Here is a 27,691-nt window from a genome sequence, read left to right on the forward strand (position 1 = left end):
ATGTGTGTTGCATGTGTATATGTTGTGTGTGTAGTGTGTGTGTGTGTATTTGTGTAAAATCTAGCCCATAAATTAACAGTGAATGCATGCTTAAACATAACAAATGAGAACATAATTATTCCTTTTATACAACGTGCAATGTGTACTTTCTCAATCTAAGGGCTAGTTATTATTTTTTTCAAACACAGGTCTTTTAACCTAAAGTGAATAATGTCACTTAAAATAAATTATGAAACTATTCAAGTAACTTTATTGCTTTCCCTAAGGGGTTACAAAAACCTATGTTCATAAAAGGGCATCACTAACTGGCTGATGAGTAAAGAATATGACTTATTTATGGATTGTGCATAGGACCTTTGCAAACTAATGTCACTGTGAACAAGAATTCCAAGATATCAGTGCCCCTTAACAAACTGTTCATAATGTAGTGCAATATAGAAGAGGATACTATTCATACACCATGCAAAATTTTGACATTGAAGTGGAAAGGGACACATATTGATTTTGTTGTATAAAATTTAAATATATTCATACAAAGACAGTCTTGGATACTGAAATATGCTGTGTTTGTTCATAAATGATGATATGCAAAGCAATAATGATGATGGAAACAGGTCAAACACGGACACGCCACATCATGAGTAGATGAGAACAGTCACAACACCACTGAAAAACGCTTACCTTTTTCTGACAAATGGCTGAAATTTCAGCTGCATGAGATATGTACATAAAACTCAATAAGAAGAAAATAACATTCCCAAGAAATAATTTTTTTTTTTTACAAATTTCTCTTTTATCCCTTCGCTGCTTAGCCCCTTTCACACCACTGTGCTAAGCTGGTTTGGCGTTTTGTTTTTTTGCTGCTCAAATTTAAATTATAAGTGGTATTTCAGTGAGTGACATATACAAATTATTTATTGTGCGGTTTTTTTCAGCAGGCCCAGCAGATTCAAAATATATATATGGCATCTCAGAAAACTGCAACAAAAAATGTATATTTTTGTTAAATTAGTAACATTGAAAACAGCCAGGTCATTAGCATACTAAATCAAGTGTATCCAAATTTGATAGAGGGGACCATACAGGCTTTTTGGCGTTGTAATATAAACTAGAGGGTCCCCTTTATGCTATTGTAGAAATAAAAGCCTTGAAAAAGTGACTTATTCACTATAAAGTAAACTTTATTAGGGGTGTATATAAAATTTTATATGTGCCCCTACAGATCCCCTCCCCACTCACTTAAACATGTCTTGGGAGTGCCGCCCACTAGGCCACCAATGATCACCGGCCGGTAGTGCAGGAGTTAAAAGAAAACATCTTTGTATCCATAATCACCCTTTATGATGACCACAGGTCATCATACACACAGACCCCGATGAGCATGACAAGTTTTCATGCGCATTGAAGTGATTAAAATATAAAATAAAATTGACATTTTTTTTATTTAGGTTTTTTTCCCCCTAGACTAGCTATAAAGATTAAACATTAGTGTAAGTCATTGGGCTATACTAATATTAATGTGAGGTTGTTGAGGGTTGTAAAGGTGAGAAAATGTCTGAAATGTATTGAGTATCACTTCACATATATTTTCCACAGTTTCTTTAATGAGCGTTCCTGCCATTAACCTCTATAAGGAGATGCCCAATACAGAATATCACGTCAGACATCGCAACGTGAAAAAAATAAATGGTGATTGTGCTAAGGTACAACTGTAACCCTTATGAAACATGGTGCGTACTAGTGGTGCGGGGAGCGGTCAGAATTATTTTTACCTACACTTAGGCCCAGAATGGTGATTTTATAAAGACTCTATTGCCACTGTGAAGTATCTTGTCTTGAGATCATGGCACGTTATTTTTAAGCTTATGAAGGTGTCTCCATTTTTATTTTATCTATTTTAATTACATTTTAACTGTTTTCAAGTTTTCTTTTTAGCGTGTTTGCCTGGACTGTTTTATACAGCAGTGTTACTCAACTCCATTCCTCAAGAACCCGTAACAGGCCAGATTTTCATGATATCTGAATTAGAGCATAGGTGAAATAATCAGCTGATCAGTAACCATGGTTACTAACCTGCTCTCATCCATCAGCTGATTATTTCACCTGTGCTCATGTTAAGATATCATGAAAATCTGGTCTGTTAGGGGGACTTGAGGACTGGAGTTGACAGACATTGTTATAGAGGACTATTTTTTTTGGTTTGAATTAATTTGTTCTGTAATGTTTTGAAGGTGTTTCAGTGATGCCAGTAGTATCCCTCACAGTGGAGCTGTTCTACATGCCAAGATAGATGTTTCTCAATTGATTATAATAGAGAGTGACTTGAATCTTGCAGATGTGACAAGGGGCGGATACAAATATTTTTGAATGCTTCCATTTTTGAGTTGATGCAGCAGGTTTTCCTGTAAGATATTAATTTCATGAACTATTTTTATTAAATCCAAGCCATTGTATTCCATTTTATTTGTAGAAATGACTGAGAGAAAATTACTCCCTGCACACTAACCACAACCTTATGAACAAACATGTTTTTTTACATAAACTACTTATATATACACAGTATATATAGATGGACTGTACTCCTAAAGGGAGATGAGAGTTTATATTAAACTAAGGAACATTATTTTTAAGTAGCAAAGGGACATAAAAGTACAATAATAAACTGCCTAATATTTTAGACCAGTGATGGCCAACTGGCGGCCCAAGGGCTTCATGTGGCCCTCTTCACTAGTCTTTTGCGACCCAAGGGGAAAACCAGAACTAAGAATGTGTTGTTTGGAAAATCACTGCAGCTGTCTTTGGCTCTAACTATTGCCCCCAAAAAGAATGTGCCCCTTATCATATTCACAATTTGCAAGTCACTCTCCATGAATGAAGCAGCGTGTCATAACCGTCCACCTATGGACATAGAGAAGAAGCTCCACTGTGAAGTATATTGACATAATAAAACATCTTAAAAACATTACAGAACAAACTAAAATAGGAGCAAACACCCATGATAAAAAGTCCACATTAATGTATATACTGAAGTAAACTTGAAAAAGTAAAAAAAAAAAAAGATTTGAGACCTCACAATTGTGAAATAGCAAGACACAACCACTAGAGTTCCTCAGGCCTCCTTGAAAGGATTTTCAGGTTATCTGAACTGGAGCACAGGTAAAATAATCAGCTGATTAGTAAACATGGTTAACCTGCTCTCACTTATGGTAATCCTGAAAATCTGGCCTGCTAGGGAGGTCTGATAAATGGTTTGAAACCCCCTGATCTAGGTCAATGTGTTTGCACTGCACTAAATGGGGGCCAATATTCTTTTACATGAAGGTAAAGTTTAGTGCACAAGTTTTATTTCATATTTTGAATATAATTAAACATTCATCAAAGTGGATTTCTATAAAACACATATAATAAGGCTGATGATTGTGCTATTATGTGTCTAATCACATCTGCTACTCTCAGCTGTTCCATTAAGCCTCCATGAGCAGTCCTGTGTTCCTACCTTGTGGTAGCTTATGCTCCAGATATTGTACTAGTCAATGCCATTGTCAATACAACAGCAAGTGCTCCTGGTAGACAGCGGCTGGAGTTCCTGGTCACCTGCAGATTATCTACCTGGCATCACCAGCAGGTTTGTGCTACCTTGCTTCACCAACAAGCAAGTCCGTACTTTCAGACCTTCTAACAGCTAGTCTGTGCTTTCTAGATCTGGTATCAAGCAAGTCTGTAATTCCTGCTCTTCTACACCTAATGTGAACTACCAGACCTCCTACAACTAGTCATTTTTTTGTATTTCTTGTATTTCATTGTATAAAAAAGGCATCCAAAGGTCAGGAGAAATCATCATTTTAAGTTTAGAAGTATAAATTTCAATACAGATAAAAAGGGATACGATTTATAGTTATCTAATTAATGGCCAGGTTACTAGTGGCACGCTAAATAATTTTTTTACTCTCGCACTAACTCTGGTTAGAACGTGTATTATTATTCATTTTGAAGTAAAATGTTCAGGACTAAGGATAACGCGACAACACTAACTTATTCTCCCCATAGACGTCTATGGGGTGCGCTATAAAAAAAAAAGATATCCAAGTGAGTTGGAAATACTTAACATTCCAATGTTCTTCACATATATATATATATATATATATATATATATATATATATATATATATATATATTTATATCTACTGTATACCTATATATCTATATGAATAGATATAGAGTTTTCCACCCCTGTAAATAGAGATCTATATTGTATGAAAATATATGAAGTATATAGAAAAACTTTTTTTCAATGTGAAGAACATTGGAATTTCAAGTATTTCTATTAAAAAAAATTATATTGCATGTGTATTAATGTGTATGTATGTATGTGTGCAGATACATATTTACACATATAAACACAAAAATACACATATATACACACATACACATATGTAGACAGAAATATAATTTGGAGCCCCTTTTTAACCCTTTTAAAACCTTTTTATTATTATTATGATATATTTTTATTATAAAGTGTGTATAATACTTTATTTTAATATGTGTTTTTCATGTTTTTTTATTTTTTTTATTTAAAACTTATAGTTTACTTTAAACGGCCGAATTATCAAGCTCCATAACTTGTCCGCATGCTCTGAGGCGGCGGCGGACAGAAATCAACCTGATCGAATACGATTGGGTTGATTGACACCCCCTGCTAGCGGACGAATCTGCCGCGAATCTGCAGGGGGCGGTATTGCACAAGCAGTTCCAGTGAACTGCTTGTGCAATGATAAATGCTGACAGCGTATGCTGACGGCATTTCTCTATGTGCAGCGGACATGATACGCTACATCGTATTACGTCTGCTCGCACTTTGATAAATATGCCCCTAGGACTGAAGTTGTGATAAATATTCTAGCACAGTTTTGGCTTTTGCTTGAGCTCAAACTATAACTTTCAACTTGTATACCAGCAAATTAGCGTGGTCGCAATATCCATTGAAAGTATAGTCGGCCACGATAACTCTTCTCTGGTTAATGTGCTTTACCATTGACTTGTAATATCAAAGTTGCACGCTAATGGTCAAGCGATATTGGTTATCGAGCACGCTAAAGTAATCTAGCCCTAAATGTTTTAGTTTTAATATACAACGTTTCTTTGTCCTGAAGAAGGTGGTTGTATAATGTTAAACAATGTACATTGAGCACGCTACTTGCACAAATAATTACTTTTATAAAAAAATATGATCTACTTTTATATTATTTTATAAATGTATTCTTGTAATTTCCATTTTTATAAAAAAAAAGAGAAGTAGATTTTTTATATCTTGCTTTCCTCACTGCAATTGAAGATATGGAAGATATCATCAGAGTCAAAGAGACTACTTCATATTAGGACCAGACTTGATATTACTGTGATAGTATTACACTATGTTTCCCCTTTCTATTACCCTGTTCCATACTATGGGGACGATTTATGAAAGTGCCGCACATCGATTTATGTCCGCCGCACATCGCTAAATGCCGACAGCATACGCTGTTGGCATTTATTATTTCACAAGCATTTCCCGTGAAATGCTTGTGCAATGCCGCCCCCTGCACATTAGCGGGCAATCGGGCGCTAGCAGGGGGTGTCAATCAACCCGATTGTATGTGATTGGGCGGATTGCTGTCCGCTTCCTCAGAGCAGGCGGACAAGTTAAGGAGCAGGGGTCTTAAGACTGCTGCTTATTAACTTCTGTTTGCGGCGAGCCTGAAGGCTTGCGCGGAAACAGGTGTATACAGCCCCGTTAGGGCCGTGATAAATCGGACCCTTTATGTCTGTTGTGTTTGTATCTTGAATTTTGAACAACTTGTAGGAGTTGAGGTTGGCTGCATTGGAACTGCTTTAGAAGAAAGCATTTTATTGTATTGTTGTTTTTTTATTTCTTTATTTTACTGCTTGTGGTTTACATAAAAAAAGAATAATAGTACAAACATTTATTATCTGATACAAAACGTACCCTGTGGCAGGAGAACATCAATGAGCCATTCACTGTGATCCCTAAAAAAATAAAACAGGAACCAAGTAAAAAATATTTTGAAAGAAACATATTACTAAATTTCTTGTATCTTGTATTTGAAAAAGAAGCATATTAAAAAAAACAGTGTAAAGAGTTCAGTAAAAAGCGATTTAACCCTTTCACTACCGAGAATTTCAGAGAAAAACTTGCCCAAAGTACCAGGGAATTTTTAGCATTTTTGCTATCGCTGTTTAAATAGAAATAGAACCTTTATACACCTTTTAAAAATATATATATAGATATATATATATATATTATTTATCAGAGCATTACAATTTCAACTAGCTATTTATTAAATTACCAAAAAAGCTAAAAAACAAACAAAAAAACACCGATATAGATTAACTGTCACACAAAATCCTGTAGCTTTCGAACTGTAGAAAAAAAAATTAAAAATGTGTTCATTGGCATACTCTGATTCAGCTAAAGCCAAACATTATGGGCTAGATTACAAGTGGAACGCTAATTTATCAAGTGCCCGGTAATGAGAAAATGTGCCCGTTTACGGGAGTGCGATAAATAACCAGCCATTACAAGACATCTGGTTAATTTTCTAAATGTCCCACAATTGCCCCCAAATTTCAGTGTAGTAATCATTATTAAGAAATAAAAATAGTAGCATCTTGATTTTTTAATAAAGTAACTGCATAAAGCAGTTATAAGGGGTATTATAGCGGGTGTGAGGTGTTAGAAAAAAAACAGCACTAAAAAATGTCCTTTAAATTGCGGTCTATGGAAACTGTGTTCACAGTAAATATATATGTATATGCTTATATACATATATATTTATGTGTTAACAATGGTGATTCACAACCATAGTATATCTTTTCTTTTTGATTAAATATACACATATTAACACATAAATATATATATTCATATACATATATATTTAAAATTGCTGCCCATTACTGCGCGACTTACCCCCTTCGCTGCACTAGTTCTCATGCTGTGTCATTGGAGCCTATGGAAGCGTACTCTCATGAGAGCAATGCTTCCATGCAATGCAAACGCGAGGTCGGGTTTGCACTGCACCTAACATGTAATACCAAGTGGAGCACAAATATTGCTTTCGCAAAAGCGATATTTTGCGCTCCACTTGTAATCTGGTCCTATATATTTTTATTTTTTAAAGGTCTTTATAGTTAAACATTCTGTTATTCAAGCGAATGTTTTCAAATCTTTTTAAAAATTCGAAAAACGAAAATCCCAAAAAAGAATGTTATATAAACATTCGAAATTTGATTAGAATGAATGTATCAAAATTTGTTTTAAATTTAGAATGTTTCGAAACATTCGGCCATCCCTACTGACCACCAATATTTACATCCATCCGCATGTAACTTCACCCCTCTCACTCACAGAAATTACTGGGGGGCCATTGTCCACAAACATTTACCCTCCCATATCCCAGGAATCATTGCCTATTATAGAATTGGTGACCTGCAAAGGATAAACTACACTTTGACCACTCTGCTAAGGCATGCCACCCCTCTTGGCATAAAGTATTGTGGAGGAGGATTTATTTTCCAGTGGGATAACAATCCTAAACTCACATTGAGGCTGTGACACACGCGTCATTAAGGCAAATGGTGGTCATAACAGATTCTGAGATTCTTTTCTTTAACTATTTTCAGTATGCTTTAAAGTGAAGGTAAACTTTGATGAATGAAAGCTCGGTTTTTAAAAATACTATTGAAAAAAGGGGCACTTTCATTCAACAAAGTTTATAAAGCAGCCGTTTTGTTTAAAAAAGTACCTTTCTTCTCTTCACAGCCGGAGCAGCTTCCCCCACCCGGAGATCCTCTCTTCACCAGGGATAGGCAAGGTGTCCGTACACGGACACTGGTGTCCGTGACTGGCCCTTGCAGGGAGGGAGGAGTAGGACAGATGAATGCTGCAGGGAGGGAGGAGTAGGACAGATGAATGCTGGTCCTGACTCCTCCTTGACACACGTGGCACCACGTTTCACAGGGTTGGGGCAACGCCCACGTGATGCCACTTAGTACCGGGAAAATGACTCTTAGTGAGACTGAGAGAGAGGGAAGATTCAAGAAGCAAGCTGCCACTGTGTCCCTGGAGCTTTATATGCAAAGGTAAAGCACTTTAACCAGCACCTGAGGTTTATTATACGTAGTATTTAATTAGAAAGAAAAGATATACTAAGGTTGTGATTCACAACCATAGTATATCTTTTCTTTTTGATTAAATAATAGGAAAAGGAGAATATGTAGTGTGAATAAAGTTAGTGGCTTGTCAAGAGACTGCTAGCGATATTGGGTGATAAGTTATAGGGGTCAATTTATTAAAGTCTGGTGAACATGATATGCTGTAGCAGATCATGTCCTCCAGACATCGATGAATGCGGACAGCATACACTGTCTGTATTCGGCATTGCATAAGCAGTTATAGCAATAACGCCCCGTGCAGATTTGCTGGCAGGGTGATAGCAGGGTGTCAATCAGCCCGATCATATAGGATTGGGCAGAATGCTGTACGCAGCTTCAGAGTTGGCGTATGAGTTAAGGAGCAGCGGCCTAAAGGCTTGCGTGGAAACAGGGTGAATTGGCCCAATTCGGCCAATAATAAATTGACCCCATGGAATAAATAAAGCCTGAGTGAAATACTGGATGTGTATCTGCATCTGTATAATAACACCCAGCACTATACAAAGACACAGTAGTGACACTGGCACATGGGTATAGCTAGAGGAGGGCTGGTTATAGGATCAGTGGTATCTGCATCAGTATAATAACATTCAGCACTATATAATGACACAGTAGTGACACTGGCTCATGGGTATAGTCAGAGGAGGGATGGTTATAGGATCAGTGGTATCTGTATCAGTATAATAACACCCAGCGCTGTATAAAGACACAGTAGTGACACTGGCACATGGGTATAGCTAGAGGAGGGCTGGTTATAGAATCAGTGGTATCTGCATCTGTATAATAACACCCAGCGCTGTATAAAGACACAGTAGTGACACTGGCACATGGGTATAGCCAGAGGAGGGCTGGTTATAGGATCAGTGGTATCTGCATCAGTATAATAACATTCAGCACTATATAATGACACAGTAGTGACACTGGCTCATGGGTATAGTCAGAGGAGGGATGGTTATAGGATCAGTGGTATCTGCATCAGTATAATAACATTCAGCACTATATAATGACACAGTAGTGACACTGGCACATAGGTATAGCCAGAGGAGGGCTGGTTATAGGATCAGTGGTATCTGCATTAGTATAATAACACCCAGCACTATACAAAGACACAGTAGTGACACTGGCACATGGGTATAGCCAGAGGAGGGATGGTTATAGGATCAGTGGTATCTGCATCAGTATAATAACATTCAGCACTATATAATGACACAGTAGTGACACTGGCACATAGGTATAGCCAGAGGAGGGCTGGTTATAGGATCAGTGGTATCTGCATTAGTATAATAACATTCAGCACTATATAATGACACAGTAGTGACACTGGCTCATGGGTATAGCTAGAGGAGGGCTGGTTATAGGATCAGTGGTATCTACATCAGTATAATAACACCCAGCGCTATATAATAACACAGTACTGACACTGGCTCATGGGTATAGCTAGAGGAGGGCTGGTTATAGGATCAGTGGTATCTGTATCAGTATAATAACACCCAGCGCTGTATAAAGACACAGTAGTGACACTGGCACATGGGTATAGCCAGAGGAGGGCTGGTTATAGGATTAGTGGTATCTGCATTAGTATAATAACATTCAGCACTATATAATGACACAGTAGTGACACTGGCTCATGGGTATAGCTAGAGGAGGGCTGGTTATAGGATCAGTGGTATCTACATCAGTATAATAACACCCAGCGCTATATAATAACACAGTACTGACACTGGCTCATGGGTATAGCTAGAGGAGGGCTGGTTATAGGATCAGTGGTATCTGTATCAGTATAATAACACCCAGCGTGATATAAAGACACAGTAGTGACACTGGCACATGGGTATAGCCAGAGGAGGGCTGGTTATAGGATTAGTGGTATCTGCATTAGTATAATAACATTCAGCACTATATAATGACACAGTAGTGACACTGGCTCATGGGTATAGCTAGAGGAGGGCTGGTTATAGGATCAGTGGTATCTGCATCAGTATAATAACACCCAGCGCTGTATAAAGACACAGTAGTGACACTGGCACATGGGTATAGCTAGAGGAGGGCTGGTTATAGGATCAGTGGTATCTGCATCAGTATAATAACACCCAGCACTATATAATGTTTTTAATTTGAAATGTACCTTGGTGTCCTTCACTAAGGTCTGTACTTTGGAAAATGTCTTGGTTCGTGCCTATCCCTGCTCTTCATACGTCAGCAATGACTAATCCAGCTTCCTCCAATCACGGCTTTCACCCCAGGGGAATCATTGCCTGAGGCCATGCCGTGATTGGAGGAAGCCGGATTAGTCATTGCTAGAAGAAAGGTAAGTTTTTAAACAAAACGGCTGCTTTATAAACTTTAATGAATGAAAGTGCCCTCTTTTTTAATAGTATTTTTAAAAACGGGCTTTCATTCATCAAAGTTTACCTTCACTTTAGGAAACATTTTTGTTCATCCATTATTACTTATTCCATAAATTGAATTTTCCATTAGATGTATGACAGTTTTTTTCAATCAAATAGTTTTCAGAAATGTTGAAAACGCTGAAGATTGTGGTAGTGAGCTCCGACTTTTGCACCTTACTGTATTTCCTACTAATAAATTCTGAATGAATAACAAATTGTTGCATATTAAAATATAGGATTGTAAATGATGTTACATATTTTTTCAGCAGTTTAGACAATGTAAGATATAACAAGCCGCCTGCGCGTGTATTTTACTTACCCTGTAATTCTTTGACTACATTCTTCACACAGATACAGTGGAGGTGGCTTGTCCCCCAAAGCCACAGACAATGAAGCATCGATGCACATCTGAAACAATGAGAATTTAAATTAATAAGGTTTACGCAATCAGGGCTAGATTACAAGTGGTACGCTAATGATAGCACACGTGAGAACCGATATCGCTGGCCTGTGCTACCATTAGCGCGCAACATTGATATTACAAGTCCATGGTAAAGCGTACTAACCAGAGAAGGGTTAGCACAGCCGACTTCACTCGAGCACAGCCTATACTTTCAATGGATATCGCAACCGTGCTAATTAGCGCTGGTATTACATATATGCACATAAATACACTTCTACACCCTTTTGAACACATCGCAGTCAAATACCTTGAAACATGCAATTTCTTTTTATTCATTTTTAATGTGTTTTAATGTGTTTTGAATAGAAATACTTTAAATTCCAAAGTTCTTCACATAGAAAAAAAATTCTTATTATTTTAATATATATATATGTAGAAAATATATATCAACATTTATATTTAAAAATAAAAATACATTTTTCTTCTATGTGAAGAACATTGTAATGTAAAGTGTTCATAACTACCTACAGGTTTAGCGCAGTTGGTCTAACGTGGTGTAGGGTTAGCGTGCAAGCAATAACTGGTTTTTTTAACAGAGCACCCCATAGAAGTGTTTAGGAAGAAGAAGTTGGCATAGTTATGGTATCCGAAGTCCTAAAGTTAGCACCCATTAGACTTTTGTTCTTGCACAAATTTTTTGCTTTCAGCTTGTAATACACGCTCTAACCCAGCCACAATAAATTATTACTCTGAGTGCAGTTAGTGCACAAGCAAAACATGTATTTAGAGCATCACTTGTAATCTGGCCCTCAGTTGGGCAATTGGGTACATTTATTAAGCCTCTTTGGCGTGAGTGAGTGAGCCTGCAGAATTCAGGGTGATTAACAGGCTTAGCTCTCACACGATTGGTGGCACGTAGAGGGTGGGATTGCTCTTCTGTGATCCTAAATTTTACCACATGATGCTGAGCCACAAGTGACGATTGCAGGAGGACAGGTTCTCTACTGCAGCCTTGATAAAAAAAATGTCCTCAATGTAGTGGTTTCCATACTCTTACAAAACTTAAATCTCACTTATATCTATATGGGATAATAAAGGTGTAGGGGAAAAGAGTAAGAATATGATAGGAGAAGGTACAATATAAACTTTTCATTATAATTAGTCTCACTTGGTGTAGCATTTACATAACATAACCAGCTTTTAGAAGTTTTAGTTAAAGTAAAGTATAAATAAGTGAGAATGTAAACAGAGGACAAGGGTCATCGTAACCAGGGGTAGAAAGAGATGTGAGGGCGCTAAGTCTTTATAGTCACCTCCATTTCTACTCCAAAACGTAAACCAGGGTTCTATCACAAGATTTTTCAAGCTTATAATATACCCTCGATATACTTAGGCCTAGATTACAAGTGGAGCAAAAAAGCACTATTGAGCGCCAACACCGCTCAAGTTAAATCAATGGTGTTGGTGTTCCTTTTCTTACATTCTTATTACAAGCTAAAAAAACAAAATTTATGCTTACCAGATAAATTCCTTTCTTTCCTGGCAGGGAGAATCTACCACTTCATTCCTTACTGTTGGGAAATACAACACCTGGCCACCAGGAGGAGGCAAAGACACCCCAGCCAAAGGCTTAAATATCTTTCCCACTTCCACTATATCCCCAGTGTTACAGCAGAGGGAACGAGGAAAAGTAGGAAAAACATCAGGGTATACAGGTGCCAGAAGAAAAACAAAAAGGGAGCCGCCCAAACAAAGAATAACTTACGTGAGGGTTCGTGGACTCCCCCTGCCAGGAAAGAAAGGAATGTATCTGCTAAGCATAAATTTTGTTTTCTTTCCATAAGGCAGGGAGAGTCCACAAGTCCATTCCTTACTGTCGGGAAAACAATACCCAAGCTCCAGAAGACACTGACGGAATAACGGGAGGGAACAAAAAATAAGGGGACCCTAATCTGAGGGCACCATAGCCTGCAAAACCTATCTCCCTAAAGCTGCTTCAGCCAAAGCAAACACATCAAACTTGTAAAATTTAGAAAAAGTATGTAAGGAATACTAGGTAGCTGCCTTACAAATCTGACCCATTGAGGCTTTGTTCTTAAAAGCCCAGGAAAAAGCTACTGCTCTAGTGGAATGAATTAATAAAATAATCCAAGAGCGCCAACTAGAGGCAAAGGAAGATTCTAACAGGAAAGTAAATAGCAGTCAAAACATTTATTTGAACATATAGTAAAACCATGGATCCATGTAACATATACTAAAATGAGATACAGTAAAACATATAGTTAAAAATACCTAATCGGTACAGTAGAAAATACAATAAAAATACAATAAAAATACAATATTCGACAGATTAATATCACCAATTACGGGGATAAACAGAATAAGAGTCACATTAAATGATCTCTTATGAAGAACAAAAGTTTCTAAAAAAATTGTCCAAAGGAATTGTGGTGCAATTCTTAGTTGTAACTAACGAGTCCAGAAATCCAGTGAAAAATCCAGTGGAAAAAACAGTGATGAAAAATCAAGTAGTGATGAAAAATCAAGTAAAAAATAGTATATATAAAATCCAATTGAAATAATCCAAGTGTATATATAAAAGTGTAATATGAACGGGGGATCCCCCTAACACTAGTGATGAGTGTAAAAATGTGTAAGATTGTGTGAAAGTGTCTGAAAAAATGAAAAAGTAAAAAATAATAAAAAATATAAGTGATATTACTAAAATAAAATCCAAGTGATATTTAGTAAGAAAAAATATTAGTGAATGATCCTCTTTATGAATTTCTCCATATGGGTGATGATAATGGACTTATATGTGCTAGATGACTTTGCTTGGTCTTTGCAATGTAAACTTCGATTATCCCTGTAATTTAAAAAACAACAACATAGTGCAATAACGTTTTAACATATGAAAAGATATGAAATAATGCTCACCAAATTTGTCAACGCGTTTCGGCCTCTATAAAAGGCCTTTCTCAAGACTAACTAAAGGTGAGTATTGGTGGCTCTATTTATATATATCAACAGCCAATGAATTATCTTCGTTTTGGCGCCAAAAAACGGGTTTGGCGCTAAAAAACCGGAAGTTCTATTACTGTTATGCTTCCGTTTTTGGGTAATGTTTTTGCATGCCTAATTGATCAGTATATTCTTTACTGATCACTATTGTTCCATTTTTTAGAAAAGAAAGTTCTGTCACACTAGATCTTTAGAAATATACATTGCCGATCGCTCAGTTTATAAACTCGTGAGCGTCGGACCGGAAGTGACGTCATGTTTGTTTACTTCCGGTTATTCGTACTTCCGGTTACATTATTTCTATGGCAGTTTGGCAAATAGCGATATTCGTAATGGGGGCATTTATGCTATATATGGAAATCCCACATAAACATATTAGGCAAGTGTAAGCTCCATGTAAGGTGGTCATATTTGGGGTATATAAATAATATGAGCAATATTCGAAATACAGTGGGTAACATTCTTAAAATACTTAAACATAACACATAATAAAATGACAATCCCAAAATTGATAACAATCTTACAGTTGATAACAATTTTAAAAACATTTTGGAGTATGGTAAGTATGCAGATTAAAAGAAGTTTAAAATTAATGTAAAAATGATAAACTTGAGTCATAAAATTATAGATTATGATTATAAATGTAAATTTGTAAAAATGATAAACTATGGTCATAAGATTATAAAATGCATAAGTGAGGCCCGGGGACATCTATTATATTAAAAAAGGAGATATAATAGGGGGATACAATAAATGTACATTTGATAAGGGTACATTTAGTAATGGTATCCATGATACAAAAAAGGATATCTTGGAGATTCATAATATCTAAAATCGTCTTTTCTAAAAACAGACTAAAATAAGGCTAAAAAATGGGACTTAAAAATGGGATGCAGGTACTAAATTCTATATAAAATAAAATAAAAGCGTCTATTGTTAAAAGTGCCTATTATTAAGGTTTATATGATAGTAACGCTTTGCTAAAAAAGCTAGTATGAAGATACATGCTAACTAGCTAAGTGTCCTAAGATATTACTTTGTACTTAATAGGTGTGAGAGGTCCTCTCTGTTATTTAAACCTCTAGGGTAAAGACAGTCAATGTTAAAAATCCATTTGGATTCTACAGTCAGTAGGCGTCTCTCATAGTCACCGCCCCTCCAATTTGGTGTCACTAGTTGTATGCCTATATAGTTAAAGTCTTTGTGACTTGCTCGATGGTAAGTGGTAAAATGTCTATAGAGGGCTGTCTCAGTGTTTTCATGTTCTATCTTTAATAGATGTTCTCTAATGCGATCTTTAAGACTTCTGGACGTTTGTCCTATGTATTGAAGTCCGCAGCTGCACCATATCATGTAGACAACTCCTCTGTCACTGCATCTTATAAGATCACTCATCTTGTATTTTACTTTTGTGTTGAAAGAGGTGAATTCTTTAGTTTTAACACCTCTTTTACAGGCTTTACAACTCAGACATGGGAAGAATCCTTTGATTTCTTTACCAAATACATCCCTTACTTTATTCGATATCCCCTTAGGTATACTTGGGGATAGTCTGCTCTTTAGGTTATATGTCTTCCTATATATGAAGACAGGTCGAGTTGTCAGTTTGTCCCCTATGATTTCGTCATTCTTTAAAAGTGACCAGTGCTTCTCAATGATTTTCTCCACAATGTGTCTGTTCTCACTATACTCAGTTATGAACGGGACAGTGAGTTGGTTATTTTCAGAATGGTTGATTGTTTTTTTGGGTTTATATACCAGGAGATCTTTCCGGTCTTTATTCCTGACTTCTTCCATAATTTCAATTAGGGACTTTTCTTCATAACCCCTTTCTAAAAATTTGTCTTTAAGAGTGGCAGCTTGTTCTTCCCACTTATTGGGATTAGAGCAATTTTTCTTCAATCTAAGGAATTGACCTTTTGGTATATTTGTCTTCCATCTGTTGAGGTGACAGCTTTCTCTATGTATATAATTATTGCAGTCCACTTTTTTAAAAAAAGTGGACGTCTCCAGTTTGCCTTCATTGATGTTGATTTTTAGATCTAGGAAATTGATCGTTTTATTGCTCATCTCATATGTAAATTTAAGATTGTGGGTATTGTCATTCATGACTTTTAAGGTATATTCTAAATCTTCTCTAGACCCCTTCCATATCAGAATGATATCATCTATATACCTGTTATAGAGGACCAGGTCCGCGCTAGCTGGGCATGATTCCCAAAAAACTAGTTCCCAGTAGCCCATATACAAATTCGCATAGCTAGGCGCGAACCTGGTCCCCATCGCTGTACCACATATTTGTTTAAAAAAAGTCCCATTGTTGCTAAAATAGTTGTGGGTTAAAATAAAACGTATCCCTCTAAGAATAAATTCTCTTTGTAATTCAGGTAAATTGGGATCTTTCTTAAGGAAGAAGTCCACTGCTTCTATACCGCCTTCATGTGGAATGCTGGTATAGAGGGACATAACGTCACATGTAACGAGTATATAATTTTCTCCCCATTGTACATTCTCCAATTTATTCAGAATCTGAGTAGAATCCCTCAAATACGACGGTAATTCTGTAACGTATTTCTGTAATAATCTGTCTATATATTCGGACAGATTACTAGACAGACCCCCTATTCCTGATATTATTGGTCGACCGGGGTTTTTTTCGAGGGATTTGTGTACTTTGGGGAGATAATATAGGACTGGGGTTATGGGATATTTGATATTGATATATTTATACTCTTTTTCATTTAGGATCCCAATGTTTTTAGCTTCCCCCAACATTTCTTCTAATTCTCTTTTGAAGATTTCAACTGGATTTTTCTTCAATACTTCATATGTCTGTTGGTCTGATAAGATCCGGTTACACTCGTGATTGTAGTCTGTTTTGTTCAGAACCACGATGCCCCCACCTTTATCGGCTGGTTTAATCACCACATCATGATTCTTCTCGAGGGCCTTTATAGTGTTCATTTGTTCTCTAGTCAGGTTATGTTTATGCCTATTCAATTTCTTGTAATTGATGTCCCTGATCTCGTTGCAGATCATGGTATCGAATGTGTCAATAGCATTACCCTTACTTGCTAATGGGTAAAAATTCGATCTTGGTCTTAGATCTGTATGAAGGTAAGTATTTTTGTTAGTAGTTTGGGTGTCTGAAATAACATTTTCATGTCGAATAGATTGTATTTCCAATGGAGTTCTCATAAAATGTCTTTTTAAAGTCAGTTTCCTGACCAATTCTTTTGCGTTTATGAAGGTGTTGAATTTGTTCAAACCCTTTGATGGGGCGAACGATAGTCCATAGTTTAACACAGACGATTCCTTTTCAGTGAGTTCCTTTGAGCTTAGGTTAAAGATGCCTGTAGTAGTTGCCTTGACATTTAGTGGGGAGAGCGGTAATTCCTTCTTTCTTATTCTTCGCCCTCCTCTCTTGCCTCTGTGGGTCTTCTTTTGTCTATTGGAGTTTGAAAGTCCTCTGAATTTGGGTTCTTTCTCTTCAAAGATCCTCTTTCTAATTCTTTGGGAGTTTTCTGAGGTATTCCTAAAAAAGAATGCCCTGATGTTGATGCTTGATATTCTTCATTCATACCTATATCTGGTATGCGTTTATTGGGTTGTCTTTCTTCTTGTTGTTTGGATTGTTGGTTCGTCCCACGTATATTTGTATCTGGTCGTGGTCCTGGATGGTTAAATCTAGGAGGTTCGTAGTTGTCGTTGTGGCGGTAATTGTGCCAGTTTCCACCTCTATTAAATGACTGTTGGTGTCTTCGACTAAATTGGGGGTATCTTCGGTATCCTCTTTGTCCCCAAAACGAGTCTGTGTTTTCTCTATTGTTACCATTTGTTCTACTATATTGCCTAGGATAGTAGTTGGGATATGGATGTTCTTGTCTCTTATTGTCATGTCTATATGGGGAGTGGATATATCCTCGATTGTTATCCCCCTTGAAAAACTCACCATTATGATTTGCATCTTGTCTCTGATTATATTGATAACTGAGGTCTTGGGAATGGGACCAATGGGGTCTGTAATCGCCCCCCCAACCCCTATTGTGTCTGTATTGACGAAACAGTGTTCTAGGGGTCCTATTGTCCTCTGGGTAGGGAGGTTCATAGTTCCATCTGTCATTTTTGGGTGTGTACACTGTATTCCAGGACCTATAGTTTTGGGTTTGTTGATTTCTGGTCTCATCGTGTCTAGTGTCCTCATTTCTAGATGGTATCCTGGGTCTGTGCCCCCTCCTCTTATTAGTCACTTCTACCCATTCACCCTCATTATCATTATCTTTTTGTGCAGTGTCATTATTATCAGTGTTATTGTCATTTATTAATTGTTCGTTTGCCTGATCCTTACTAAGCTTAATCAGTTCTAGTTCCCTGTAAAGTTTTTTGGACTTTTTATTGGTTATATCTTCTCTTATCTTAGTTATTTTCTTTGTCAAATTTTCTTTTCTATCTAAAAAGTCCTTGCATTCTATTATACAACCATCAGAGCCAATAAGATTGTCCTCAGTACTCTTAATTTCGATATCTACCTTACTCAAAATAGATTCTCTATAATCTATTATAGTCTGCATCAATTTCCTAGAGGTCTCTACCAGAGCTTCTGACCATTGTGTTAGAAATACTGGGTCCTCTGTTTGAAATGCACAATCTTTTCTAATCACTAACCCTTTCGGGATGATGTTAAGTTCAAGACATTTCTTTAAAAATGATATTTCTGCTTTAAATTTAACCTCTTGTATGAGTAGCTTCTCTAAAGATTTGAAAATTGTGGCAAGATCTAAGTTATCATTAGTGTTGATTCCAGTGGTAATGCTGGAATGATGGATATCCAATTGGATATCTTGTCTGATGGACCTTGTAATATCCATACCTATTATAAAAGTGCTTGGTGCTCAAAAAAGGAACTAATGAAACTAAAGTTACAAATAACACAACTAGATAAAAAGGAAATAAAATCACAACCTATGCAATTTTGGGTTTGCTGCTTATGCAATTTTAGGTTTGCTGCTGAAAGATGCTAGAGAGAAGGAAATCGTTTACAGAAAAAATCTGACAGCGCTCAACCTGCTTCCTCACAGCTCCTGGATAAAAGGGTATCTAGCTTACCCTGATAAGATTACAAAGAATTAATAAAATAATCCAAGAGCGCCAACTAGAGGCAAAGGAAGATTCTAACAGGAAAGTAAATAGCAGTCAAAACATTTATTTGAACATATAGTAAAACCATGGATCCATGTAACATATACTAAAATGAGATACAGTAAAACATATAGTTAAAAATACATAATCGGTACAGTAGAAAATACAATAAAAATACAATAAAAATACAATATTCGACAGATTAATATCACCAATTATGGGGATAAACAGAATAAGAGTCACATTAAATGATCTCTTACGAAGAACAAAAGTTTCTAAAAAAATTGTCCAAAGGAATTGTGGTGCAATTCTTAGTTGTAACTAACGAGTCCAGAAATCCAGTGAAAAATCCAGTGGAAAAAACAGTGATGAAAAATCAAGTAGTGATGAAAAATCAAGTAAAAAATAGTATATATAAAATCCAATTGAAATAATCCAAGTGTATATATAAAAGTGTAATATGAACGGGGGATCCCCCTAACACTAGTGATGAGTGTAAAAATGTGTAAGATTGTGTGAAAGTGTCTGAAAAAATGAAAAAATGAAAAAGTAAAAAATAATAAAAAATATAAGTGATATTACTAAAATAAAATCCAAGTGATATTTAGTAAGAAAAAATATTAGTGAATGATCCTCTTTATGAATTTCTCCATATGGGTGATGATAATGGACTTATATGTGCTAGATGACTTTGCTTGGTCTTTGCAATGTAAACTTCGATTATCCCTGTAATTTAAAAAACAACAACATAGTGCAATAACGTTTTAACATATGAAAAGATATGAAATAATGCTCACCAAATTTGTCAACGCGTTTCGGCCTCTATAAAAGGCCTTTCTCAAGACTAACTAAAGGTGAGTATTGGTGGCTCTATTTATATATATCAACAGCCAATGAATTATCTTCGTTTTGGCGCCAAAAAACGGGTTTGGCGCTAAAAAACCGGAAGTTCTATTACTGTTATGCTTCCGTTTTTGGGTAATGTTTTTGCATGCCTAATTGATCAGTATATTCTTTACTGATCACTATTGTTCCATTTTTTAGAAAAGAAAGTTCTGTCACACTAGATCTTTAGAAATATACATTGCCGATCGCTCAGTTTATAAACTCGTGAGCGTCGGACCGGAAGTGACGTCATGTTTGTTTACTTCCGGTTATTCGTACTTCCGGTTACATTATTTCTATGGCAGTTTGGCAAATAGCGATATTCGTAATGGGGGCATTTATGCTATATATGGAAATCCCACATAAACATATTAGGCAAGTGTAAGCTCCATGTAAGGTGGTCATATTTGGGGTATATAAATAATATGAGCAATATTCGAAATACAGTGGGTAACATTCTTAAAATACTTAAACATAACACATAATAAAATGACAATCCCAAAATTGATAACAATCTTACAGTAAGAGATCATTTAATGTGACTCTTATTCTGTTTATCCCCGTAATTGGTGATATTAATCTGTCGAATATTGTATTTTTATTGTATTTTTATTGTATTTTCTACTGTACCGATTATGTATTTTTAACTATATGTTTTACTGTATCTCATTTTAGTATATGTTACATGGATCCATGGTTTTACTATATGTTCAAATAAATGTTTTGACTGCTATTTACTTTCCTGTTAGAATCTTCCTTTGCCTCTAGTTGGCGCTCTTGGATTATTTTATTAATTCTTTGTAATCTTATCAGGGTAAGCTAGATACCCTTTTATCCAGGAGCTGTGAGGAAGCAGGTTGAGCGCTGTCAGATTTTTTCTGTAAACGATTTCCTTCTCTCTAGCATCTTTCAGCAGCAAACCTAAAATTGCATAAGCATCAAACCCAAAATTGCATAGGTTGTGATTTTATTTCCTTTTTATCTAGTTGTGTTATTTGTAACTTTAGTTTCATTAGTTCCTTTTTTGAGCACCAAGCACTTTTATAATAGGTATGGATATTACAAGGTCCATCAGACAAGATATCCAATTGGATATCCATCATTCCAGCATTACCACTGGAATCAACACTAATGATAACTTAGATCTTGCCACAATTTTCAAATCTTTAGAGAAGCTACTCATACAAGAGGTTAAATTTAAAGCAGAAATATCATTTTTAAAGAAATGTCTTGAACTTAACATCATCCCGAAAGGGTTAGTGATTAGAAAAGATTGTGCATTTCAAACAGAGGACCCAGTATTTCTAACACAATGGTCAGAAGCTCTGGTAGAGACCTCTAGGAAATTGATGCAGACTATAATGGATTATAGAGAATCTATTTTGAGTAAGGTAGATATCGAAATTAAGAGTACTGAGGACAATCTTATTGGCTCTGATGGTTATATAATAGAATGCAAGGACTTTTTAGATAGAAAAGAAAATTTGACAAAGAAAATAACTAAGATAAGAGAAGATATAACCAATAAAAAGTCCAAAAAACTTTACAGGGAACTAGAACTGATTAAGCTTAGTAAGGATCAGGCAAACGAACAATTAATAAATGACAATAACACTGATAATAATGACACTGCACAAAAAGATAATGATAATGAGGGTGAATGGGTAGAAGTGACTAATAAGAGGAGGGGGCACAGACCCAGGATACCATCTAGAAATGAGGACACTAGACACGATGAGACCAGAAATCAACAAACCCAAAACTATAGGTCCTGGAATACAGTGTACACACCCAAAAATGACAGATGGAACTATGAACCTCCCTACCCAGAGGACAATAGGACCCCTAGAACACCGTTTCGTCAATACAGACACAATAGGGGTTGGGGGGGCGATTACAGACCCCATTGGTCCCATTCCCAAGACCTCAGTTATCAATATAATCAGAGACAAGATGCAAATCATAATGGTGAGTTTTTCAAGGGGGATAACAATCGAGGATATATCCACTCCCCATATAGACATGACAATAAGAGACAAGAACATCCATATCCCAACTACTATCCTAGGCAATATAGTAGAACAAATGGTAACAATAGAGAAAACACAGACTCATTTTGGGGACAAAGAGGATACCGAAGATACCCCCAATTTAGTCGAAGACACCAACAGTCATTTAATAGAGGTGGAAACTGGCACAATTACCGCCACAACGACAACTACGAACCTCCTAGATTTAACCATCCAGGACCACGACCAGATACAAATATACGTGGGACGAACCAACAATCCAAACAACAAGAAGAAAGACAACCCAATAAACGCATACCAGATATAGGTATGAATGAAGAATATCAAGCATCAACATCAGGGCATTCTTTTTTAGGAATACCTCAGAAAACTCCCAAAGAATTAGAAAGAGGATCTTTGAAGAGAAAGAACCCAAATTCAGAGGACTTTCAAACTCCAATAGACAAAAGAAGACCCACAGAGGCAAGAGAGGAGGGCGAAGAATAAGAAAGAAGGAATTACCGCTCTCCCCACTAAATGTCAAGGCAACTACTACAGACATCTTTAACCTAAGCTCAAAGGAACTCACTGAAAAGGAATCGTCTGTGTTAAACTATGGACTATCGTTCACCCCATCAAAGGGTTTGAACAAATTCAACACCTTCATAAACGCAAAAGAATTGGTCAGGAAACTGACTTTAAAAAGACATTTTATGAGAACTCCATTGGAAATACAATCTATTCGACATGAAAATGTTATTTCAGACACCCAAACTACTAACAAAAATACTTACCTTCATACAGATCTAAGACCAAGATCGAATTTTTACCCATTAGCAAGTAAGGGTAATGCTATTGACACATTCGATACCATGATCTGCAACGAGATCAGGGACATCAATTACAAGAAATTGAATAGGCATAAACATAACCTGACTAGAGAACAAATGAACACTATAAAGGCCCTCGAGAAGAATCATGATGTGGTGATTAAACCAGCCGATAAAGGTGGGGGCATCGTGGTTCTGAACAAAACAGACTACAATCACGAGTGTAACCGGATCTTATCAGACCAACAGACATATGAAGTATTGAAGAAAAATCCAGTTGAAATCTTCAAAAGAGAATTAGAAGAAATGTTGGGGGAAGCTAAAAACATTGGGATCCTAAATGAAAAAGAGTATAAATATATCAATATCAAATATCTCATAACCCCAGTCCTATATTATCTCCCCAAAGTACACAAATCCCTCGAAAAAAACCCCGGTCGACCAATAATATCAGGAATAGGGGGTCTGTCTAGTAATCTGTCCGAATATATAGACAGATTATTACAGAAATACGTTACAGAATTACCGTCGTATTTGAGGGATTCTACTCAGATTCTGAATAAATTGGAGAATGTACAATGGGGAGAAAATTATATACTCGTTACATGTGACGTTATGTCCCTCTATACCAGCATTCCACATGAAGGCGGTATAGAAGCAGTGGACTTCTTCCTTAAGAAAGATCCCAATTTACCTGAATTACAAAGAGAATTTATTCTTAGAGGGATACGTTTTATTTTAACCCACAACTATTTTAGCAACAATGGGACTTTTTTTAAACAAATATGTGGTACAGCGATGGGGACCAGGTTCGCGCCTAGCTATGTGAATTTGTATATGGGCTACTGGGAACTAGTTTTTTGGGAATCATGCCCAGCTAGCGCGGACCTGGTCCTCTATAACAGGTATATAGATGATATCATTCTGATATGGAAGGGGTCTAGAGAAGATTTAGAATATACCTTAAAAGTCATGAATGACAATACCCACAATCTTAAATTTACATATGAGATGAGCAATAAAACGATCAATTTCCTAGATCTAAAAATCGACATCAATGAAGGCAAACTGGAGACGTCCACTTTTTTTAAAAAAGTGGACTGCAATAATTATATACATAGAGAAAGCTGTCACCTCAACAGATGGAAGACAAATATACCAAAAGGTCAATTCCTTAGATTGAAGAAAAATTGCTCTAATCCCAATAAGTGGGAAGAACAAGCTGCCACTCTTAAAGACAAATTTTTAGAAAGGGGTTATGAAGAAAAGTCCCTAATTGAAACTATGGAAGAAGTCAGGAATAAAGACCGGAAAGATCTCCTGGTATATAAACCCAAAAAAACAATCAACCATTCTGAAAATAACCAACTCACTGTCCCGTTCATAACTGAGTATAGTGAGAACAGACACATTGTGGAGAAAATCATTGAGAAGCACTGGTCACTTTTAAAGAATGACGAAATCATAGGGGACAAACTGACAACTCGACCTGTCTTCATATATAGGAAGACATATAACCTAAAGAGCAGACTATCCCCAAGTATACCTAAGGGGATATCGAATAAAGTAAGGGATGTATTTGGTAAAGAAATCAAAGGATTCTTCCCATGTCTGAGTTGTAAAGCCTGTAAAAGAGGTGTTAAAACTAAAGAATTCACCTCTTTCAACACAAAAGTAAAATACAAGATCAGTGATCTTATAAGATGCAGTGACAGAGGAGTTGTCTACATGATATGGTGCAGCTGCGGACTTCAATACATAGGACAAACGTCCAGAAGTCTTAAAGATCGCATTAGAGAACATCTATTAAAGATAGAACATGAAAACACTGAGACAGCCCTCTATAGACATTTTACCACTTACCATCGAGCAAGTCACAAAGACTTTAACTATATAGGCATACAACTAGTGACACCAAATTGGAGGGGCGGTGACTATGAGAGACGCCTACTGACTGTAGAATCCAAATGGATTTTTAACATTGACTGTCTTTACCCTAGAGGTTTAAATAACAGAGAGGACCTCTCACACCTATTAAGTACAAAGTAATATCTTAGGACACTTAGCTAGTTAGCATGTATCTTCATACTAGCTTTTTTAGCAAAGCGTTACTATCATATAAACCTTAATAATAGGCACTTTTAACAATAGACGCTTTTATTTTATTTTATATAGAATTTAGTACCTGCATCCCATTTTTAAGTCCCATTTTTTAGCCTTATTTTAGTCTGTTTTTAGAAAAGACGATTTTAGATATTATGAATCTCCAAGATATCCTTTTTTGTATCATGGATACCATTACTAAATGTACCCTTATCAAATGTACATTTATTGTATCCCCCTATTATATCTCCTTTTTTAATATAATAGATGTCCCCGGGCCTCACTTATGCATTTTATAATCTTATGACCATAGTTTATCATTTTTACAAATTTACATTTATAATCATAATCTATAATTTTATGACTCAAGTTTATCATTTTTACATTAATTTTAAACTTCTTTTAATCTGCATACTTACCATACTCCAAAATGTTTTTAAAATTGTTATCAACTGTAAGATTGTTATCAATTTTGGGATTGTCATTTTATTATGTGTTATGTTTAAGTATTTTAAGAATGTTACCCACTGTATTTCGAATATTGCTCATATTATTTATATACCCCAAATATGACCACCTTACATGGAGCTTACACTTGCCTAATATGTTTATGTGGGATTTCCATATATAGCATAAATGCCCCCATTACGAATATCGCTATTTGCCAAACTGCCATAGAAATAATGTAACCGGAAGTACGAATAACCGGAAGTAAACAAACATGACGTCACTTCCGGTCCGACGCTCACGAGTTTATAAACTGAGCGATCGGCAATGTATATTTCTAAAGATCTAGTGTGACAGAACTTTCTTTTCTAAAAAATGGAACAATAGTGATCAGTAAAGAATATACTGATCAATTAGGCATGCAAAAACATTACCCATAAACGGAAGCATAACAGTAATAGAACTTCCGGTTTTTTAGCGCCAAACCCGTTTTTTGGCGCCAAAACGAAGATAATTCATTGGCTGTTGATATATATAAATAGAGCCACCAATACTCACCTTTAGTTAGTCTTGAGAAAGGCCTTTTATAGAGGCCGAAACGCGTTGACAAATTTGGTGAGCATTATTTCATATCTTTTCATATGTTAAAACGTTATTGCACTATGTTGTTGTTTTTTAAATTACAGGGATAATCGAAGTTTACATTGCAAAGACCAAGCAAAGTCATCTAGCACATATAAGTCCATTATCATCACCCATATGGAGAAATTCATAAAGAGGATCATTCACTAATATTTTTTCTTACTAAATATCACTTGGATTTTATTTTAGTAATATCACTTATATTTTTTATTATTTTTTACTTTTTCATTTTTTCATTTTTTCAGACACTTTCACACAATCTTACACATTTTTACACTCATCACTAGTTTTAGGGGGATCCCCCGTTCATATTACACTTTTATATATACACTTGGATTATTTCAATTGGATTTTATATATACTATTTTTTTACTTGATTTTTCATCACTACTTGATTTTTCATCACTGTTTTTTCCACTGGATTTTTCACTGGATTTCTGGACTCGTTAGTTACAACTAAGAATTGCACCACAATTCCTTTGGACAATTTTTTTAGAAACTTTTGTTCTTCGTAAGAGATCATTTAATGTGACTGTTATTCTGTTTATCCCCGTAATTGGTGATATTAATCTGTCGAATATTGTATTTTTATTGTATTTTTATTGTATTTTCTACTGTACCGATTATGTATTTTTAACTATATGTTTTACTGTATCTCATTTTAGTATATGTTACATGGATCCATGGTTTTACTATATGTTCAAATAAATGTTTTGACTGCTATTTACTTTCCTGTTAGAATCTTCCTTTGCCTCTAGTTGGCGCTCTTGGATTATTTTATTAATTCTTTGTAATCTTATCAGGGTAAGCTAGATACCCTTTTATCCAGGAGCTGTGAGGAAGCAGGTTGAACGCTGTCAGATTTTTTCTGTAAGCTCTAGTGGAATGAGCCGTAATCTTCTCAGGAGGCTGTTGTCCCGCCGTCTCATAAGCTAGGAGGTTGACACTTATCAACCAGAAAGACAGGGAAAACGTAGTGGCCTTCTGACCCCTATGCTTACCCACATAGATGGCAAACAAAGATGAAGATTGTCTGAACTCCTTAGTAGCCTGAGGGTAGAACTGAAAGGCATGAATCACATCTAGATTGTGAAGCAAACGCTCCTTCGCCGAAGAAGGATTGGGACACAAGGAAGGAACAACAATCTCTTGATTAATGTTACGATCTGACACCACCTTAGAAAGGAAACCAAACTTAGTACGTAAAAACGACTTATCAGTGTCATGGTCCTATCTTACACATTCCACCTTAATATATACTTTGCCATATCAAGCCTATACCACCTTAACATTGTCTCCTCCTGCCTATAAAGCCTGCACTGTCTAATTACTCTTTGCTGGTTTATTGAAGTGATTAACTCACAACTCCAGCTTGTATCCTGGTGAAAGAAAGTACTCGGCTGCATTTAAACTACTTCACTTGCACACCTTGGCAAAAGCGCTGCTTGTTGTCTTCCTACCTGGCTTCCTCTGACGTCACTGCAAGCCATTCACTCCTCACACGCTGCTCAGGCCTGGCAGCGTTCCAACTTCACAGCGTGCACAGACTTCCAGCTGCTCTGACACAGCCTTCCGGATCTCAAGCACTCACAGTGCCTTCAGCTTGCAACAAGT

At 36.2% G+C, this 27,691-nt stretch overlaps 1 protein-coding gene across 1 annotated transcript in view; it reads right to left on the reverse strand.

The window, feature by feature from the left end:
• UNC79 (unc-79 homolog, NALCN channel complex subunit) overlaps positions 1-27,691 on the reverse strand; it is a 538,284-nt gene that overhangs the window by 368,230 nt on the left and 142,363 nt on the right. Inside the window, exons 9-11 of the mRNA XM_053710079.1 lie at positions 10,918-11,006; positions 5,984-6,024; positions 682-710 (exon numbers count right to left, since the gene is read on the reverse strand). Coding sequence (XP_053566054.1) covers positions 682-710; positions 5,984-6,024; positions 10,918-11,006 — 159 coding nt within the window. The remainder of the gene's footprint in view (positions 1-681; positions 711-5,983; positions 6,025-10,917; positions 11,007-27,691) is intronic.

The sequence above is a fragment of the Bombina bombina genome, chromosome 1 (genome assembly GCF_027579735.1).
Source record: "Bombina bombina isolate aBomBom1 chromosome 1, aBomBom1.pri, whole genome shotgun sequence".
NCBI classification, from domain to species: domain Eukaryota; kingdom Metazoa; phylum Chordata; class Amphibia; order Anura; family Bombinatoridae; genus Bombina; species Bombina bombina.